This window comes from Chroicocephalus ridibundus, chromosome 4 (assembly GCF_963924245.1).
Source record: "Chroicocephalus ridibundus chromosome 4, bChrRid1.1, whole genome shotgun sequence".
NCBI lineage: Eukaryota > Metazoa > Chordata > Aves > Charadriiformes > Laridae > Chroicocephalus > Chroicocephalus ridibundus.
The window spans coordinates 43,982,319-43,997,663 of NC_086287.1; the positions used below are offsets into that span (position 1 = coordinate 43,982,319).

Here is a 15,345-nt window from a genome sequence, read left to right on the forward strand (position 1 = left end):
CACCAGAGCATTTGTGCTACGGCATCTTCTTGTTTGTGGGAGTTGTCTTCAAGCCCTCTCATTGAGCTTTTGGGATTTCTATTGGAGCCAAGCAAGCCGGGGAAGGAGCGGAGCTGGGCCACAGTGGGAATATCCGGCTCTGCCTCCCGCTGGAAAAACCAGCAACAACAGAAGGGGAAGGGACGATTCCCTGACACTGGGTGACAACTGTCCTATTTTGGGGACCTCAGGAAGAGGGAAGTTCAGCCTAACAGCTCCAGCGGGTGACTTTTCCGAGAAAACTTCCCAAGCCATGCAGTGACCCGCAGACAGGAGTCCCGCCGCTCCTCCCGCCTTACCCCGAAGCTCTCCAGCGCCTGCTGTCCCTCCCTCAGCCCCAGCTAAGCCCCCCCCGCAGCGGCGACCCTCTCCCCGTCCCCGCTGACGGGACCAGCGGCACCCCATCACCCCTGCCAGCCGCCCCGCGGCGACCGGCACCTCCCCGTCCGTCCCATCCGTCCGTCCGTCCGTCCCCTCACCTTTTGCTCAGAGGCCGGACCCGCACGGCCACCTTGACGTTCGCCATGGCTCGCCTTCACGCCCAGCAGCCCCGGCCCCGCATCGCGGCGGCCCAGCGCCCGGGGAGGGGACGGGGAGGGAGGAGCGGAGCCGCCCCGGAGGGGATGGGGGGAGGGCGGGAAGACCCGGACAGCCGCCGCGGGGGCGGGAGGGAGGAAGGGAGGGAAGGAAGGAAACCTCCCTCGGCGGAGGGGGGGGCTTCGGGGAGAGGCCGGATGGCGACCGTGCTGCCGTGGGGACACTCGCTGAGGGACAGCCCCGCCCCCCCCGCCCGCCCCCCGAGCCAAGGGAAAACAACTGGGTTTCAGAAGTAAAAAACTTGTCAGTTTTATAATCCCAATCGCGTTTCTTCTCCGAGTATCGTGCCGGCGCCCAGAAAAACAGCCCTGTTTAAAGTGCGATGCGCTCCACGTTTAATTAATTTGACAGTAATTGAAGGAAGGTAAGCGCCGCTTCCGCACTAGCCTAAAGGAAAGCTCTCAAGTGTTTAAAATTCCTTTGAAAACCTCCAGTCTTCAGGCGGCTTGTGTTTATTGTGTAAAATTAAACTTTGAAACTTCCGAAGAACTGTAATGGAAATCAATGCAAAACTTCGATGAAGGTTTTGCACTCGGAGTAATATAAAAACCACCAAAAGATTTTTTAAAAAATTGCTTTTAGAATATTGTCCCTGTCAGCTACTGCCGTTGCTGTGAAGCCTGTGAAGATGTGAGAGCAAGCAGCGTTGGCTGCCCATGTAAACAAGATGCCAGGCTCAAGACACAATTCCTGTTTTTTTGCCAATGTCATTGCTCATTTTTAACTGGAATGTTCTTGTTTTGCATTTCAATATATGAGAAACTGAGCTGTATCTGAATATCATATACGAGCCTTTTACAGTCCATTTAAACAACTTCTGTTTAAACTGCCTTTTAACTGTACTATTTATTTGTACTTTAAGTATAGTTCTCCTCATGAGACAATTTGCCTTAAGCTCCAGAAACATTAAATCTAAATAAAAGAGATACCACAATACAGAAACCTTCCAGAGTGAAGTATGGGATGGGTCCCTTGGACCCACCACAGAGCTACTAAAATTAATACCTACAAGCTGTGAATCACTGTTTACTTCAACAGATTTATCCCTTTAATCATACTAAAGAATGAATTGGTACATCAGTGGCAAATGGTATTAGCTAAACCCATCGCCACAGTCAACCCCCAATAATTGATACAGTGAAAGAAAAAAATATGCTGGATTCTTTGGGATATGGCAAACACACATATTTGTCTTCACTTCAAGGAATTATAATAAACAAACTAACTAGGAATGTTTTCATCCTACTTCTGGAAGCATTAAATGACAACAGCTTTAATTTGCCTGACCTAAATCATCCCTGTAAGAGAATGAGAGAGAGGTTAAGCCTGTGATAGATGCACAGGACGATGATTCCAGAAGCCTGGATTCTGTTTCTGCCTGTTTGACAGAATGTGCAAAGCATTTTCAGTAAAAATGCCAGCTCCTCTGCAATTGTGTGGAAGACCTTCATTTCCACATCTGAAATGACAGTGATGGGGGACTTTGGACTCAAATCCTGCAAGGACATATAGCAAGTGCTCACACAAAGATTCCATTCGAGTTTATGGGACTCGAACACTGCTTTATATTCCCAGATCCTATCTCTTGACGTTCTGCTTGAGTTAATCCAAATTGTTTCTATCCTCTTAACTAGCAGCAGAGAGGAACATCATCTACGCTGACATAGTATACTAGAGAATTGTTAAACTGTACACCTTGTCATCACACTCAGAATGATGTGGTCTACAAATATTAAAATGGGTTTCTCAGAAAATTTCAAATATAGAGTAGACCAATTACAAGTCAGTCAGACCAGAGCGTGCTCAACAGAGAACCAAAGATTTCTTCCTTAATTCAAGTTTTTATGCAAGAATCTCATAAACTACAGTGAAATGTGTGGTACCGAGCCACCTAGTGGTTACTTTCAAAAAATAAAGGACTCATTTTCAGAAATTGAAATCAACAGGTTGGATATGTGAAGAATTCAGATAACATAAACAATACAACAGTAGAAAGGAATACATCTGCACCACTTCCAGTTTGCTCTGTATCCTGAATACAAAACCGGACATCCTGCAAAGACAACCAACCGTCCTGGTTTACAGATGTCCTGCCACTGACATTTTACCAACAGGTCTTCCCATGACATAAAAGTAGCTAAGCTTGCAAAGTGGAACTATCAATGCTTTTGCTAAATTGTCAGTCATACTCATGGAACAAGAGTTTTATCCTAAGGGGGGCGGGGGCACTGAAGGTAGGGCAAGCAACAGAAAAGGAGAGACTGAAGAATATATTTATCACTATCATAGAAACATGGTTTGCAAATCAGTAGTCTGACATATATCACCGAATCCACTCCCTGCTTTCCCACACAACCACATCATAGCCATAATAAATTGTAACTTAAAACTTGTTTAATTTCTTGGTTGGAACTCCTATGGAAGTATAAACTGGGACCTAAGACTTTGCACTGTTCTTTTAATTACAGGATTTTGTAACAAAATAAAAACCAAGAGCCTCAGCTCTTGAAATGTAGTGCTTTTATTGAAGTTTTATAATGACATACAAAACACAGTGTATTATCAAAACACATATAAAAATGAACATAGACACTATAGCAAGTGCGTGAGAAATATCAAAACAAATTTGCACTGAAGATATAGGCTCCAAGGGAATCCTGTCCAACTATTTCAAAAAGGAACTCCTTAACAGTCTTCTCAGTAGTCTGTCCTCCTGTGAGCTACTGCTTCTGTGAGCTACTGTCCTTTTTTTTTTTTTTTTTACTAGTTGGAGAACTGTTACGTAAGAACAGAAATATAAAACTACCTACAAAGTCCCTGTTGGATTAAAGCACAACTATGTTGTAGTTTTCACGGGAGACTGTAAAAAGGTAGTTCTTTGAATATGCATCCTATTTGAGGAAAATGATTTGTCAGGTTAAAGATAAGCCAAAGTCCAGTCCAGCAGTATTGCAGATGCTGTCAGAACACACATCTTTCTGCAGTTTGCTCCATTTCAATATTTGGTCTGCCAGTTCCTCCAACTCCATCACGAGCATCTCTGTTTTTCTCAAAGCAGTGCCCTGAAGCAGAAAAGAGTTGGATTTCGCCTCTTATACATCCTGTCATTCTAGCAAGACGTAACAATAACCTAAACAACAAAACAGCATTGAATTCTTAACGCTGGGGAGACAGAAGGCTTCGTTCTTTTGCTACTCACCATACTCTTCATGACGTTTGGTATCTGAGGGATGCTTCTTACAGTCTGCAAATGGCCTTCAAGGTTCTCAATGAAAGTCACAGCCTCAGCCAACAACTCTACTACATACCTGTAACCAAGAATAAGCCCCCTACTCAGAAGTTGTGCAAAACAATGAGCTCTTATTTCTTTCCCACGTGGGTTTTCTTAGTCCTCTCTTCCAGTTCTAGTTGGGTTCTTAACCATCTAATTAATTTCTTTGCAATTACACTTCTTTTATGACTCTCAGGACAAGGTACAGCCGGGATTACAGAAGTGAACACGTGCTTCTTTAGAAACTGGACTAGATTTTTAGAACATGAGAAGGACTATATTTTTAAAACAAGTACTATGCATGTCTGGGAATCATTCACACGCTTATTCTGAGCAAGTCACAGTGGAAAGCAGACACCAAATGCTAAAGTAACAATTCCTACCTATGGAGAAGCATAATGAATCAAGCATTTAACACAGCTGTTTTAAACAATACATTACAAATTGCTGCGTAGTCTTCAAAAGACAAGACGAATAAGCTAAGCAAATATTCATAAGAATACGCATCACTAACTTCCTTGAATTTAGCAATCAGTAAAGTACTAGCTTTGAGCTGAGGTTCTGCTACCACTTTTTATTTCTATTCTTCTCAATGGAAAAGTGAATGAAAGCAAGCGAATTTTACTGCCTATTAGTTCAAATTAATTTGGACTCATGCAAACAAGAACAATTATTTTCTATATGCCTACTTGTGGAAAGTAGCCTCAATAGGCAGGCTGTCTTGACATCTGGGCTTTATCAACATCTTCCTAAGAGTTCTCTTCTCTTTCAGTACTGCTTCCAAGTGTCTGTTCATATCTTGCAAAATCTCACATTTTTTGCCTATAAAATAAAATTGCAAAGTTGAAACTATTGTCCTGCTAAACCAAGAGCAAAAGAAAGAAAGAAAGAGCACGACAGAAAGAAAACGTTGATCTATTGCACTGGAGAGTTTAAACTCAAGAATGACATAATTCATCAGAATGACTTTTGTTGGAGCGTATAGGACTTAATATCAGCACGCACCTCAAAGTCATAACACCTACTTTTAGAGATATAGCTTTGTTAATCGTTTTACGTCACCTATAGTTTTAAGTAAACTGTCTTTGAGATTAAACCAACTTCTTAAACTATATCACAGCATTGAAGTATTACAATATATTTCACTAGCCTAACACAGTGGTAGCAAGCTAGAATGTTTTTAAGCATCCATCAAATCATAGTGGGAAAAGCATGCAATAATAAAGAAATGAATATATATGCTCCCAAAATACTAAAATAAAAATTCAAGCAATTTTAGGGGCATACAGATGCAGCAGAAATAACACTGAATTACTGGAAAAGCAGCAAAGTAGCACACAAGTCTGATGATCCCAGAACTCCTGATGCTCCAACTGATCCTGGGGAGCTGACCACACACAAAAAACTCTTCTGGAGAATGAGTTACACAGGGAGCTTCTCCTGAGACAGCGGAGAGTGCAAGTTCAAATAGTACAGAAGCATTCTTTAGGGGCTAATAAAACACCTGCCACCTCTAGCAAGCTAGCCCGTGGAGACAGCTGCAATAACGTCTAGAATTGTCACGTACTTAAGTGAAACATTAATCTGCTGATAAAGTCATTTAACACTCTTGGTTCTTCTAAGGTACAACAGCACTTACCTAAGTAAAAAGGGTGAGCAATGTCTGCTGTCTCCTGCTCCAACTGCAGAATTTCAGTTTTCAGTTTCTTCTACAACAATAACATCCACAAATGAAAATAAATTTTTAATGTAATTACCCAAATATCGTTGACCCTCTTGAGGCGGTGGAGTAAGTAGAAAGGGAGAAAGCAGGAGGATGGGGGAGAGCACACATGTGAAAGACTATTTGCATGAGAGCATGCTACCACGCTCTCTCAAGTGTTTCTACTACTAGGTGGGGCTTTTTTGGTCAATAGGAAAAGACTGTTTTAAAACAGTGAGTTATTGCAAATTTGGTCTGGAAAAGACAGATCCTGCAATTCATTCCTAAAACACAGAAACTTACACCTCCTACAAAGCAGTTTCATAGTGTATATTCTACTAAAGAACCTCTCAGCCCCAAGTCATCATCTTCTGGCAAAGACTGGTTTGTGTTTTTTCAGCTGAGGGAGAAGCTCTCTCAGGTGAACCCCCTGACTTTACTTCTTGCCAATGATAAACCAGCACAAGAGCAGGTACCTTCCTGTGGCTGAAAGAGATGCGGTCATTTCTGGATAGACAAGAGAAGACGAGTAAAGTACAGAAGAGGATGACACATCGGTCTCTCCGAACACACAGAGAACTGTTGCTTTACTTTTCTTGATCACTGGGAGGACAAAAATACACCTGCTTCACTCACAGGATAGTGAAAATTTTCAGAGTACTTTGCATGTGAAACCTTCCAGCAAAGGAGACTAAGTAGCCACCTTACTGGGAGCTGGAAACTGTTTGTTCCTTCTGCCCATGAATACAGGATGTCAGTTGTTTAACTCATTCTCCAAAAAAGCAAATGGTGATTTGTCACACTGCTTTACAGTAAGACTTTGTAGCTGCTGGAGCCCATACTGCATAATTTAATAAACATGGGGTTTGTGCCAGTTTTTCGGTTTTGTACAGTTTTCTGATGCTCAGAAAATATCATCATAAAACACAAGCCAACAGCCAATTCAAGCAGTAGGAAACGACTGAAGTTACCTATTGCTGACCAATATAATAAATGGTCTAGTTGCATGTACAGAAACACATTTTTGTGAATGTAAGTCAATTAGAAACTCTTATTTGTTCTTCCGTTTCTTCAGAAAACTTCAGGTAACACTTCAGTCAAAGATGCAGGCTGCTGTGTCTTTCCAGCTATACTGAAACTTTTTGTTTCATGATTTTGCTCTTTTCTTTATGACAACTCAGTGCACTAGGGAAAAAGTGTCAGCTGTTAAATGGCTAAACTGATAAAAAAACCCCAACAAATCATGAAATGAGCACATTGCAGTCTGATATCCCATCAGGTGCCACGTATTATCTCTCAGTATTGAAACGTTGAGTGTATATTGACAACAGTAAAGGCTGTACCTCATTGATTTCAGCTTGCATGTTTGCTATTTTTTCGATCTCTGAGAATTTCACAAAGCACGGGTCTTTTCTGTTGGTTAAATCCAATGTCTCCTGTGAAAGGAAAACAGCAGTAAGAAATGCAGGCAGCAGCAAGAACATAATCAGGCAAATTCTCCAGATTAGCTTTTAATAGTCTAAAGTATCCGTTAATATTTTGCACTATGCAATACAGTAAGTTTCACCTGAACAACTCATAAAATACATGCATTATTGGAAGAAAATGAATGCAAGTGAAAATGAAATTTCATGAAAGGCAATGGGAGAGCACACTCAACACCACCAGCTTGCTGCTGCTGCTGAAACACAGGAGAGGGCATCAAAAAACCCTCCTGTCTACCTTCCAGAAACATACGCAGCAGCAGGTTGGGTTATTCCTAGTGAGGAAAGCAGCCACCAGCCAAAACCGTCAGAGACCCCACGATAAAAGGGAAGACTTCAAATTAGCAAGCACTTATGCAAACAGTGACAGGGTTTAGCACTTTTATTCCAGGACAGGCCGCCGGGGCTTTAGCGGAGGGGCCACCAAGGCAGGGGTCCGTTAACCTGCAGACGGAGTGCGCAGCCCCGCACCTGCGGGCAGGGCACCGGCACCCGAAGGCCGGGCACGGAGGGGTGAGGAGACCCGCGACCGCAGCGCCTCAGCCGCGGCCGCCCCAAACCTTCACCCGCAGGTACTTTTTTGTTACGCTGCTGCTTCCCCCGCCACGTCGCGCGGCCGCGGCCCGCTCCCGGGCCGTTACCTGGCTCACGGCGCCCGCCGCCAGGCACCGCGCCAGCAGGGCGGCCACCGCCGTGGGCTGCCCCGGCTCCCAGGGCCTAGAGCAGACGGCGGCAGCGTCGCTCTCCTCCGCGCCTTGCTCCCGCCACAGCTCCAGGGGCCCACCGCTAGCGGCGGCCGCCGCCCCCTCTGCCTCTTCTTCCTTGTCAGCTCTAGCGCTCCACAGGGCCTGTAAGCTCAGGGCCTTGGCGGCGCCCTTTACCGACCGACAGGCGGCTGCCATGTTGGGCGTGACAGGAAAAGCGCTCGACGCGCGTCCGGTTCCGGGGGAGCCGGTAAGGGCTCTTGGAGCGTCCGTTGCGGAAGGGCGGAGGCGGAGCAGGGGGGACGGTGCCGGGGGGGGTTCCGCCACCGCGGAGCCTCGGCGTGCGGTGCCTGTACAGGTGGGTTGGGCCGGGCCTGTCTGCGCCTGTCTGCCCCCGCCGGGACTCACTGCGGGGCTGGGACGAGGGTGAAGCGGCCCCGGTGGAACCGGAGCACCCGGGGCGGAGGTGAGGCGGGGGGACCGGGGCCTGTAAGCGGGTCATGGCTGGCTTGGCCCCTTGCCGAGGGTCCTGCTGCGCCGCTTCTGGCCGTCGTGGCAGGGAGTGCTGCTTGTCTTGGGCTCCTCGTCCCGGGTATTTGTACGCTGTATTAGGCTTTATTCCCCATCTCCCGGCTGCAAACCTGAGGCTAATCCTCTGGCCTGTAACCCGGCCTCGTTTGTCCTGGGGATTAAACCCTGCTGGGGTTACGGGAGATGGATGTCGAATGGCTGTATCTAGAGACGCAGCAAAGGTGTTCGGTCTCTAAATGAAACAAATGTTTCCCAAAAAAGCGAAGAAAACTGTAGTACTGACAGCAGCTCAGTGCTGGTAGATGCCGCTAAAATCACGGCCAGTCTCCATGGAGAATCTCTGTACGCTACTGGGCCCTGAAAGAGGTGAAATGTGGGAAGTATACAATTTTTACACTTAGTTTTAACTCCACCCGTTGCATCATGTCAGTATTTAAACTACTATAATGAAGGCACCTCAAGCTAGGTAAATCTTTTAAGTTCTAGATTTTAGTTATGAGGGAAATGAAAATGCAGCAGTGAAACAGTTCAGTATGTTGAAATGCTTATGTTGAAGACGGTAGACATAAAATGACTTTTTACGTTTGCTTTATCACAGAGACTTCGGATTGTGGTTCTCTAGTGAAGAATAACTGAGAGAAACTGGCTGAGACACTCAGTCCAACTCTGTACACTTGACAGAGGACTGTTAAGATGGGAAATAGTGCATTAAAAGCCCACCTGGAGACAGCACAGAAAACTGGTGTGTTTCAGCTAACGGGAAAGGGACTTGCAGAGGTAATGTAACTCTAGTGGAAATGTGGCTTTGTGTGTGCATGACTGACACTTTTGGAGAGAAGTTCCCACTTGATTGTCATAATGCACTACATGCATGTATTTCTTATAAATAGCGATGGATAATATTATTTCAAGAATTAGTTTTTTTTCCTTTTCACAGAGCAGAACTTTGTTTGCACTTTTTTGTGATTGAGGATTTATCTGTCAGGGTTCTTGTATGCCTATGAGCTTATGCTTTAGAGTGCATGTGTGTGATGTGCCTTTTTAAAAAAAGGCTGAAAACTTGAGGGAGAAAAGTAAATTTTACAACTGTATTGTTACTTAGAAAGATATTCCACAGTTTGTCACGTTTAGATATGCTGTATTTAATTGTAGTCATATGAATAGTCTGTACAGGCTGTTCACTGGGCTGCAAGCATCTTGAAGTTTATTATATCGGAAATTGTCTTGACTTTGACTTAACTGCAGAAAAACACAGAATGTCCTGGAACCATAAGTCGAGTAACAATTCACAGGATAGCCAAAGTAACTCTATATTGCAGTAATTTTCCAAGACTTTTCTAAAGTATCTTCTTCCACTGTCCTACCTTCTCTCCTCCCTTTTCCTTTGCCAAACCAAAGGAGAATCAAAACTACTGGCCTATTGATCAGGACTCACTGATGGTGATTGTCAGTTTTTTCTTTTTTTCAGCTCGGTGCCAAGTGCAGATTAAAGTGGTACAGGATGTAAATAAGAATAAAGAAAATGGTTTTCATAATTATTTAAAAAGGAAAGCAAGAGAAAGATTTCCCAATCCTACTCTGCTAAAATACAGAGTTGTTAACTAGCTGTAGAATATTTTTAAATGACAGGCACGTTTAAGAGAAACATACAAGAGGACTAAACCATAAATGAGCTCCTGTCATGGTATGCTTCCTTCTCCCTTTTTAATTTAAATTATTTGGCTTAAAAACTACTCTTCCTAGATGTTAGACTGTCTCCTTTATATCCCTTTTCCCTTCCTCAGATGAAAAAATATTTAAAAAAATATGTATTAAGCAAATTTTCCAACTTAGTTGCACGCTGTGGTGATTGGACATTGTGACACATATGACAGTATGTAATAGTGATACAAATTTCAATTAAAATTTTAAGCTGTGTAACTTGAACGTTCAGAGTTGTATCAACTATTTAAATGCTGTATCTTTTTTCTTCCCACGCAGTTTCCTGAAGATCTGCAGAAGCTAACAAGCAACTTAAGGACAATAGACTTGTCGAACAACAAAATAGAGCTCTTGCCACCACTCATTGGAAAATTTTCCTTTTTGAAGAGCCTTGTTCTAAACAACAACAAACTGAGTATGCCTGCTAATTAATATCTCCACAGATTTCTAAATTAATAACCTGACTTCTCTGATCAGAAGCTAAATTTAATGATTTAACTCTCACAGGATGTAAATGGGGAGTTTAGTCACCTAAACTGAAATCTTTGGAATTCGTATACAGGAAAAAACCCCAAACCCATAAATTCTTCAAAACTAGTTGCCAACTTAGTTGTATTATCAGTTTTACAATGACACGTAAGTACTTAAAACTGTAACATTTCTGTGCTGTGACTTGTCTGATCAGAAGGTTTAACAGTGTTAGGTGGTTTAGTACTTGCATAGAGAACAGGTAATGAAGATGATCTGCAGAAAAAGTTGCTGGCCATTCAATGGTAATGGACAAACTTCCAAGTTTAAGGAAAAATTAGGATGAGGTGAAGAAACTAACTTTTTTATGTGTTAATTGTGTATTATCTGCCTTTTTGAAAAACAAGTGTAATTTACAAACCTCTCTGACTCTGTAGTGCAACTCAGGAGTGCTACAGGTTATACACTTGCGTAGGTAGAATGAGGGGTGAATAAATGCCAGCAGAGCTTACTTGGTGAGGTTTATATGCTGGTATGATATGGTATGAATTACCTGAGAACTGACTTTCGAGTGGGTTGTGTAATACCTTTAAAGGGCTGCAGCAGACCTGAAGCTGTGAATTGTGTAGTATTTCAAATGTCACAGAATACAGTGGCAAAGTGGTTAGTAAGGAGTGTAACTGATAGGCTAAAATCCTCTTAGAGCAGTGTTTTCAGCCTGTGATTTGAAGGTATCCCTTGTCTGCAGATAATTTTTTATTTGTGGAAGATATATACAAAGCACTTGCTGTCAGTGGGCTTAAGCTTCTGTGCGGGGATCTGTGCCTTCATGGGAAAATGGGGAGGAATCCTGTGAGAAATTACTGTAATATAGCACTGTTTTCGATGCAGAAGCTTATTTGAATTAAATGAGTATGAACGTTTACTGCTCTTTGTTTAGGTCATCTCTTTGTTCTGTCATTTATTTCTAGCTGCTTTACCTGAGGAGCTGTGTAAACTGAAAAAACTGGAAACACTACACTTGAATGGCAATCACTTGAGGCAGCTACCGGCTGCGTTTGGACAACTTTCAGCTCTCAAAACCCTGAGCCTTTCTGGAAACCAGCTTCGGACTGTGCCTACACAACTCTGTGGTCTTCGCCACTTGGATGTGGTAGATCTTTCCAAAAACCAGATCCAAAATGTGCCCGACACTGTGGGAGAATTGCAGGCTATCGAACTCAATTTGAATCAGAATCAGGTCTGGTAACTGAGATATTATGGGCTTGTGGATTTAGGACTTAGAACATCCACAGAACATAAGCTGAGACCATCAAAACTTCATAGCTAAAAGACATCTCCTGGACACAACAGAAATGAGGGATCGTAACTAGAATTTATGTACTGATAACATCCAACTGCCTGATTTGACTAACTAACAAATCCTGAATTTAGTCATACAGAAAATTATTTGAACAGTTCTTGAGTAGGAATCTGACAAACAGAAGTGTAGGTTGCCTGTCATCATGGAAGGAAAAAAAAAGTTACTTGGGATTTTTGATCATTATTATTGTTGCTTATGCATTGTTAAGTAGTTACTGTTAATGTAGTTTGTATTTACAACATGGTAATTGTTTCATATTAGTTTTTGTGTAATCATGTATCTCTAACATTTTAATCCTATTTCTCTGTGGTTTTTTATTTCTGACAGATTTCCCAGATCTCAGTGCAGATCTCCCACTGTCCACGCCTCAAAGTCTTGCGTTTAGAAGAAAACTGTCTAGAACTCAGCATGCTTCCTCAAAGTATCCTCAGCGATTCCCAGATCTCACTGCTTGCAGTAGAAGGCAACCTCTTTGAAATCAAGAAACTCAGAGAACTGGAAGGTTACGACAAGGTTTGTGTTTTGTTTGGTTTTTTTGTGTCTCTCTCTAAAGAAGCTTCTGGTGAAGTCCTTAGCCAGTACTTCCTCAGAATACGAAACTTTTATGCTGGTGAATTAAAGCACAGTCTATTGGTATTGTTACTGATACTGGATTCGTAACTAACCTCTGAAAAGAATTTCAAGGGCTCTTCAAAGATTAACTTTCTCATAGGATTTGGGATCAGTGCTCTTTCATCAGCATCTTTTGAAGGGTAGCTAATAACAGGTGCGTGTCTTCACTTGGATTGGACAAATAATAGATGCTTCCTATTATGCAGCTTTCTTAACTGTTTAACATTAGTTCATCCTGAATACTTGAGATTTGATTGTTAAGCACTGTGAGGACTTTCTAGAACATTAATCTGAATTACAGCAAATGGCAGAAAAAATTTTGGAGTTTTTTTGTTTGTTTGAAATTAAAGCTCTAATGGTTATGTCTGGGAACTGAAAATAAGCTTTAGATGCAGAATGCTTTTGAGTCTGAGAGCAGAAACTTAGCTGCTTTGAACAGTAATGAATCTTGTATTAATTTCTGAATCTTAGATTATTTTTTTTTGGCTTTCTTTGTAGTACATGGAACGATTTACAGCTACAAAGAAGAAGTTTGCATGATCATTGTTCTGACCCTCTGTATTCCCAGTAAGAAGAGTTAGTGACTGAAGCACCTGCTTCACTGACTTAAGCCAAGACTGATGAAGGTAGATGATCAGAGTACTCCTCCTCTCCTAGTCTGATACGGTCTGTTACGGCCACATGGAATAAACTTGAACTAGAGAACATGGGTATTGAACTGATGAACCTTCCCAGGGGCCAGTTTTGATTTTTGTGCCACTATAGCTTTTAACACAATACATGTTCTCCTTTGTCAGGGCTTGTTCTTTCACAGAGAAGGGGAATGAGTGTTTCAAAGTTGCCAGTTCCCTTTTGTTAGGAAGCTGGCTGTTGATTTGTAAGAGGATTATTTCTTCTGGAAACATTTTTCTGTGATAGCATATGGAAGTTCTGCCACCAAAGCAGATCTGAAGCATTGTCTGTCTTGCAGTAAGCACTATTCTACAGAAAAGAACTTTTAAAGATGAGGTTTTAGTTTATAACCTGTATAAGTTTTTTATGAAGCACAAATAGTTGTGGCTAAGTTAAGTGTTTTATTAATTGCTTCTAGTAAACAAATCATGATTTGAGCATCCTTCATTAATATTTTACTGTACGGGCTTTCTTTTCCCATAAGCAAGAATTGCACTACAGTCCACTTCTGCTTGAGCTGTATCAAATAAAAATTAGGTTCATCTTCAACACATTCAGTAAAAATGGATATTGCTGGAAAACAAAATATCCTTGCACTGACTCCTTGTGTACAGAGCAATGCTGAAAGCTTTAGTTGTCAGCTTACTGCTGCAGCCTTATTACCAAAAGCACCTAGAAAGAGCTAAAAATGTATGCAATTATGTAACTTATACTGAAAAGGAAAATGTATTTGTTTATTTTAGTAAACAATTTTCAAAAAATCAGTTCAAGTTTATTTGGCATGACTGCTGCTGTTGTCACTTTTACAGGTAGTACCAAGCTATCACTGAAAGCCATCACTTTGGTACTTGGTTCTGTCAGTTTTTGGTAACAGCTATGCTTCAACTGCTTTGAGAATACAGAGGATTTGAATATGTCAACACTTTGGTAGCAATTCAGTTAGTTAATAGGTACTGCACGCTTAAAACAGTGAAGTAGGAGCTGTACCAAGTATGCTTCTTGGCCAGATAAGCATGGAGGCATCTACTTCTAGTGAGACTGTCTTATGTTAACTACTGTTCTATAGTTAAGCTTTCCTGCATGAGACAGGAAAGGCATTTGGACATCAAGCTCCTTGAAGTTGCTGGTGTAATCATTAAATGTATTCAATGTCTTATGCCATCTGCAGTTAAGAAAAATGAAGCAACCTCTGTGCCAATCTCTTTCCTCAATGTAACCACTGAAATTAAGAGTAGTGATACATCATTCTTTTGTAAGATGGCCAGAAGAGGTAGCCAGTTCCCTGACCCTGTTGCTGTCTTACTTTAAATCTTATATAGTAATACCTATTATAAGAGTGTTTTAAGGAACATCATCTCCTTATTCAAAGGATGGATGTGATCCATCATGAAACAGGGAACCAGTTTTACTTAAGAACCCCCCTTTGAGGGGTTACTTTGTGGAAAAACTACTAGCTTCCTGTAAGAAGTAGCTGACAACAGTTTACAAGGCCACTTTTGTTTTGCAAGACATAACTAGGCAAGTGCTTTAAGAGCACAACCTGTATGATACCATAATGCAAGTCCCTGTATAGTCAGAAATCTATTCAGCTTTATACTAATAGACTCCACAGATTATGACGTGCAAATCCAGCAGTGAATAGTTTAAAGTCCCAGGCTTGTTTTAAATTTTATTTCTTTTCACTTGATACCTAAATCCCAGCTGAAGTATTAGCTTTTTTTTCTCTAGGTATTTGCCACACGTGAGACCTCTACAGAACAAAGTCCCTCAATTAGCAGATTCCCCCTTTTCATTCACCAGCTGTGACAATTACAAAGGACTGGTCAATACGTATCACTACCATCACTATGTATGCACTTAGGGATGTTACACTCTGGTGGTTTTGGGAGGTTTTTTTGGTTGCTGCTTTTTTTTTTTTTCGAACTGGAAATACCTGTTCAGACATGCTGCTTCTCTCATTTAACACTTGTTTATCAATCAGGATTCTTTTGTCTGTTCAACAAAGATGTTTAAGAAGAGAAGGTAGATCAGAATATTTAAAAATGATGCAGATACATATAGTTACATATGCAGGCTGTCCCTACTTTTTTTCCCTTAGTTACTGGTAGAAGTATACTATATGAGAAGTACTTCCTCCAAGCCGTTCCCAGATATGCTATTCTCTTGCAGCTGAAAACCGCTGCAAGTGAACACAAGTCTGT

At 41.8% G+C, this 15,345-nt stretch overlaps 3 protein-coding genes across 4 annotated transcripts in view; 1 reads left to right on the forward strand and 2 right to left on the reverse strand.

Moving 5' to 3' along the window:
• Window positions 1–620, reverse strand: part of STARD9 (StAR related lipid transfer domain containing 9) — a 113,484-nt gene extending 112,864 nt beyond the window's left edge. Inside the window, exon 1 of the mRNA XM_063331549.1 lies at window positions 519–620. Within this exon, the coding sequence (XP_063187619.1) occupies window positions 519–565 (47 nt within the window). The 5' untranslated portion in view covers window positions 566–620. The remainder of the gene's footprint in view (window positions 1–518) is intronic.
• A 2,519-nt stretch (window positions 621–3,139) lies between these two features.
• Window positions 3,140–8,033, reverse strand: HAUS2 (HAUS augmin like complex subunit 2). The gene is made up of 6 exons (XM_063331550.1): window positions 7,735–8,033; window positions 6,953–7,045; window positions 5,547–5,616; window positions 4,597–4,729; window positions 3,836–3,944; window positions 3,140–3,698 (listed from the first exon to the last, which is right to left on the reverse strand). The coding sequence occupies exons 1-6, from the start codon at window positions 7,993–7,995 to the stop codon at window positions 3,549–3,551; spliced, it is 816 nt and encodes a 271-aa protein (XP_063187620.1). The 5' UTR covers window positions 7,996–8,033; the 3' UTR covers window positions 3,140–3,548.
• Window positions 8,034–8,035: 2 nt separating this feature from the next.
• LRRC57 (leucine rich repeat containing 57) lies at window positions 8,036–13,697 on the forward strand. 2 transcript variants are annotated; one of them, XM_063331552.1, is made up of 6 exons: window positions 8,036–8,155; window positions 8,927–9,105; window positions 10,309–10,444; window positions 11,469–11,737; window positions 12,188–12,373; window positions 12,971–13,697. In XM_063331552.1, exons 2-6 carry the CDS (start codon window positions 9,022–9,024, stop codon window positions 13,010–13,012), a joined length of 717 nt encoding a protein of 238 aa, XP_063187622.1. In that variant the 5' UTR covers window positions 8,036–8,155; window positions 8,927–9,021; the 3' UTR covers window positions 13,013–13,697. The 2 variants fall into 2 exon arrangements, with proteins under 2 accessions (XP_063187622.1, XP_063187621.1); XM_063331551.1 differs by having other exon boundaries at window positions 8,110–8,263.
• The last annotated feature ends 1,648 nt before the right edge of the window (window positions 13,698–15,345 follow it).